General features: G+C 19.6%; 1 protein-coding gene across 1 annotated transcript in view; it reads right to left on the reverse strand.

Moving 5' to 3' along the window:
* The window catches only part of Phum_PHUM318060 (cAMP-dependent protein kinase catalytic subunit, putative), a gene marked incomplete at both ends in the record, with an annotated part of 1407 nt that extends 1256 nt beyond the window's left edge, over positions 1-151 (reverse strand). Inside the window, one exon of the mRNA XM_002427368.1 lies at positions 109-151. Coding sequence (XP_002427413.1) covers positions 109-151 — 43 coding nt within the window. The remainder of the gene's footprint in view (positions 1-108) is intronic.
* Between the last annotated feature and the right edge of the window lie 5409 nt (positions 152-5560).

The following is a 5560-nucleotide window of genomic DNA, read 5'->3' on the forward strand; positions in this document are numbered from 1 at the left end:
CTCCGGCCGCGGCCTTTTAATTCTTCCTGCGAATCAGGGAAAATCAAAAAAGCACAACCCGGTCACTACCACAGCCCGCTAGGGGCTGTTAAAATCATTTTCCGACACCTCCACCAACACTTAATAGCCGCTTATAAAACGAACTAAACATATATTCGTAACTTTTTTTTTGCTTTTTACACAAAAAAAAAATATATAAATAGTAAACAATTATTTATAAATACAATCTTTACAACAATTATTATAAATATATTTTTTTTAAAAAAAAAAAATTCAATTTAATTTTCGTTTAATTTAACTAAACCCTACGTCCTACGAAAAAATGGAGAACTCACGGGTCAATTATTAGTTTCACATTTCGCCAACTGAGTTCGCTTTACAGTGGCGCCTGCTCATCTGCGCTATTACACTCTCGTGATCGAATTCAATAATTAACTCTAGCGGATTTTTTTCGAACTAAATTTTCAACAGTAAAACATATACCTTAAGAAAAAATTTTGTAACTTGTAAAAAAAACTTGACCTTACTTAAATTTTTTTTCCCCCCAAAAAAAAAATCTCTTAGATACTAAACAATATTATTATTATTATTATCGTACACGAAAAAAATTAAATAAAATCTATTAATTAATTCTCCCCATTATATAAACATTTTAAAATCAAGATTATTCCATTAAAGACGACAAAATTATTATTATTATTAATATTATTATCATTCTTATTGTTATTATTATTATTATAAATTCTAATATATTAATAATTCCTTTTTCGATATATATATATTATTATAATATAAAATAAAACCGAAGACAGTTTAAAAAAAGAAAAATTATTTATCTTTCCTAACAATTAACTAGATTAATGTAATTAGATTATTAATAAATAATTATTAATAACAAATAAATAAATAAATAGGTTTCATATATCATTCATCATCATTAAATTTATAAACAAAATATTTATAAATAATTTAAAAAATGTTTTTGTTATAAAAAAATTCAAATAAATGTCAATAAACAATATAATATAAAACAAATTAATAATTATTATTTATTGTTTATTTTCAACTTTAAATTTTTATTAAAATTTTATTTATTTATTTATTATTGTTTTCAATGAAAAAATTTTATTAAAAAAAAAAACAAATGAATATATATATGTAGGGGAAAAATTTGTAATTGTAAATTTAATCAATAACGATTATTTCCTCTCTTTCTCCCCACTCCCCCTCCCCACCTCTCTCTCTCTCTCTCTCTCTCCCTTTTTAACAAAAATTTAATTTTTATTTATTTTTAAAATTTATTTTTAGCAACAAAAATAATAATAATAATAATAATATTAAAAATAAAAATCAATAATTTTTTAACGAGAGAGAGAGAGAGAGAAAGATTTTATTAATAATATGTATATATTGTTATGATCCCGTACTCAATATTCACATTTTCAAATTTTTATAAACAAAAGACTGGCGACGAACTCGAATTGTTCTTCTTTAGAAGCGAAGCTTCTAAAGACTCCTTCTTTTATTTTATTTGCAAGTGTTTGCTAGTTCCCATTGTTGCTCGTTCGAAACAGTTGACTGACGAAAGACCAAAGTAATATAGGCAAGCTACACCGCTTGGCGTCGGTTCATTTTGATTTTTAGTCTAGCTGTAATAAGTTCTTGTTTATTAATATTAGTTTTGTGATAGTTTTAAGTGCTTGTTCATTACTTACAAAAATAAAGAACGAACCGAATATAACAATATATAATAAATTAATGTGTTAAGTATTCTTTTTTTAATTAATTAATTAATTAATAATTAAATTTTCTCGTGATTTTAATTTTTAAACAAAAAAATGTAGAAATAATAATAATAATAATAATAATTAACAGGGTTGTTATTTATGACAAGTTTTTCAATTTTTAATTTTTATAACAACAACAACAAAATAATTTTTTTTTTTTTTTTTTTTAAACATCAATTAATTAATTAATTTTTTCGGGGGGAAGAGGGGAGGGTGGAGGGGAGTGGAATGGAGGGGGAGTGATTTACTTATAAACCACCTCCTAATTGTTTGTTTAAAAAGAAAAAAAATCTTCCTTTAATCAAATTTTTTTTTTTTGGAAAATTCAATATTAAATTTGATTAACTTAATACGGCACTGTTGTTGTTGTTGGGATGTTTGGTACATTTACAAACAATTATTATTAAGCAATATAAAATAATAATAATAATAATAATAACAATTTTAATGTGTGCATTTAAATATTTATAAGACATATTAAAAATATTTTAATTTTTTTAAATTTTCAACATATTATACAACACACAACAAATAATATACATAATAATAATAATAATAATAATAATAATAATAATAATTTTATTTTCAATTCGATAATTATTTATAATTAAATAATAATAATAAAAAAGACAAAAAAAAAAAAAAAATTTACATTTTAATCATTTAATAATACTATAATAAAATATATATATATATATATATATATATATATATATATATATATATATATACTTTTTTTTTTTTTTTCATACACGAAAGCTATGGCATGTTAGTTTATTTTTATTTTTTTTTTTGTACAAAAAAAAAAAAAAAAAAAAGCGAAAAAAAAAAAAAAAAAAAAAATATTGCGTAAATCGTATTTTGTTGGGGGGGAAAAACAATTTTATGTAACAATATTATTATTATTACCCCTACTATTATTATTATTATTACCGATTTCCAATTTTTTTTTTTTTTTTTTAACAAAAATAAAAATCATTCTGTAATTTTCCGATTGATATTTTTTTTTTTATAAATAATAATAATAATGATAATACAAATGATATTTTATAAATAATAATAATAATTAGAATACATTTGAAATTTGTTCGACGAAATTTTCCTTTAATGTTTTGTTACATACAAAAAATAATAAATTTTCTTTTTGATTTTTGTTTTTGTTTTCCTTCACCCTCCCCCCTCCCCCCTCCCCGGCAAATTTCTTTCTAATTTTGCAAATTAATTTTTTTTTTTTTAAATAATAATAATAATAATAATAATAATAATAATAATTCGATTTAATCGGTTGGCCCACTTTAAATTATTATTATTATTACACATTTTTTTTACTTTTATAAATAAAAAAAAATTAAATTTTCACGACGCGTTACTTATTAAACACATTATTATCATTATCATTATTATACCAAACTCCGTGAAAATTAAATTTAAAAAAAATAATTATAATAATAATAATAATGAAATTATACAATTATGTTAAAAAGAGTATAAATATTTTTTTTTAACTACCCGCATTTGCATCACATCATAACTTTATAAACAACAACAAAAACATTTCATTTACATAACTTTTCCTTTTTTATTAAAACAAATAATAATAATAATGATAATAATAATAATAATGATTAATTTTCATTACTTTTTCGATTTGCAAGCAATTTTATTTGTTTTTCAAAAATTTTTTTTTGTACATCAACAAAATTTATATATATATATATATATATATATATATATGTGTGTATGCATAACACGATCATTTTGTAAAAAACAAAAATAAATGATATGATTTTACAAATTTCCCCCTTTCCCCCCTTCCCCCTTCCCCCCCCCCCCGAAAAAGCCTTTTACACGCAATTTTTTTTTTCATTTTTTCTTTTATCGGTAATTTAAAGTCTTATCAGATGATATCAAAGTATTGTTGAATCGTATTAAACAACTCGATTCGATATATTTTTTTCAAATTAATATTTAACAATAATAATAATAATAATAAACGGTGATTGTGATATGATTCAAATACAAAATAAATTAATTAATTAATTAAAAAAATAATAATAATAACAACATAAATTCGATTGTGCACATTAATAAATTTAAAAAAAAAAAAAATAACAAAGAGCATTTAATTCCAAATATATTTATATAAACTAATCGATCCCTAATACTTTCTCTCTCTCTCTCTCTCTCTTTCTCTCACTTTACACAATTTTCTCTCTCTCTCTCACTCTCTTTTCGCGATACACAAAGATCGACATCTAATATGATTTTATAATGTATATGTACAAATAGATGCCCATCGTTTATTTATTTATTTATTTATTTAATTTGGCATTTTAATAAGTGTACATATTTATGTATCTATGTATGTATGTAAGCATTTACATATATATATATATATTTAAAAACCGTTTCACAAAAACAAAAAAATTACACGATGATAATAATAATGATTGTAAAATATTTTTTTTTAATTTGTCTCATTTAAAAAATTTATTACGGATATGATCATTTACTAATAATAATAATAATAATAATAATAATAATAATAATAATTATAATTATAACAAAATAAATTTTTTTTCTTCTTTTTTTTTTTTGTTTACGAGCCTAAAATCAGCCTGGCACACTAAAAAAAAATTACAATGACTTTTTTGTTTAAACATTAAATAAATAATAAATAACCTATGTATATATATATATATATATAAATAAATACATTTATGTAAATTTACAAAATGAAAAAATAAAATTAAATAATATAAAGGTGCATTTACAAATGTGTGACGACTTACAATATGCAAAATATATAATAATATTAATAATAATAATAATAATAATAATATTAATAATAATAATAATAATAATAATAATAATAATAAAATTTCATTAATAATTTTTCTTCTTCTTTTCTCCTTTTTATAATAATATAAAACTTATTTTAATATATGATAACTTATTCTTTTTTTTTTTTTTTTTTATAATTATTTATGCTTCATTTTTTTTCAATATATATTTAATAACAAACACCTACGTCGTAGTAATAATAATAATAATAATAATAATAATAATAATAATAATAATAATAATAATAATACAAGTTTCTAAAAAAATTGTTCCCCATTGATATTAAACATTTATTTAAATTATTTAAAGGCAATGGCAAGGGCAATTAATCTATATATTTATATATATAAAGTTAGCCAAAACAAAAAAATCAAATAATAATAATAATAATAATAATAATAATAAATTTTTAAAAAATAAAATTTCTTCTGCTTGTGTTAATATAATAACTACTACAAATAATAATAAGGAAAGTAATCGATCATTTATAAAAAAAATCACTCGACTATAATAAAATAAAATAAAATAATTATCATTATTACTTTTTTTTTTTCCCCTTTCCTTTTCTTTCCTTTTCTATTTTTTTTTTTTTATAAATTATCAGGAGCAGGTTTTATATTATTTTATTTATAATAAATAATTTGCTTTTACTAATCGTAAAGAATCATTTGTAAAATTTTTAAAGCGAAAGCCTGATAATAATAATAATAATAATAATAATAATAACTTAATCATTGCAAACAAAATAAAAATAAAAATCTAAATTTTTTTTTTTTCTTTCTTTCTTTCACAATAAGCGAGTAATATGATTATATATATATATATATAAATATATCATCTTCGAGTTATTTTCATCACAAAACATTATCCAATACAGTAGAGTTATTATTAATTTTGGCTTAACTTTACAAATAATAATAATATTCAAT

The sequence above is a fragment of the Pediculus humanus genome, genomic scaffold, assembly GCF_000006295.1.
Source record: "Pediculus humanus corporis 1103172107726 genomic scaffold, whole genome shotgun sequence".
NCBI lineage: Eukaryota > Metazoa > Arthropoda > Insecta > Psocodea > Pediculidae > Pediculus > Pediculus humanus.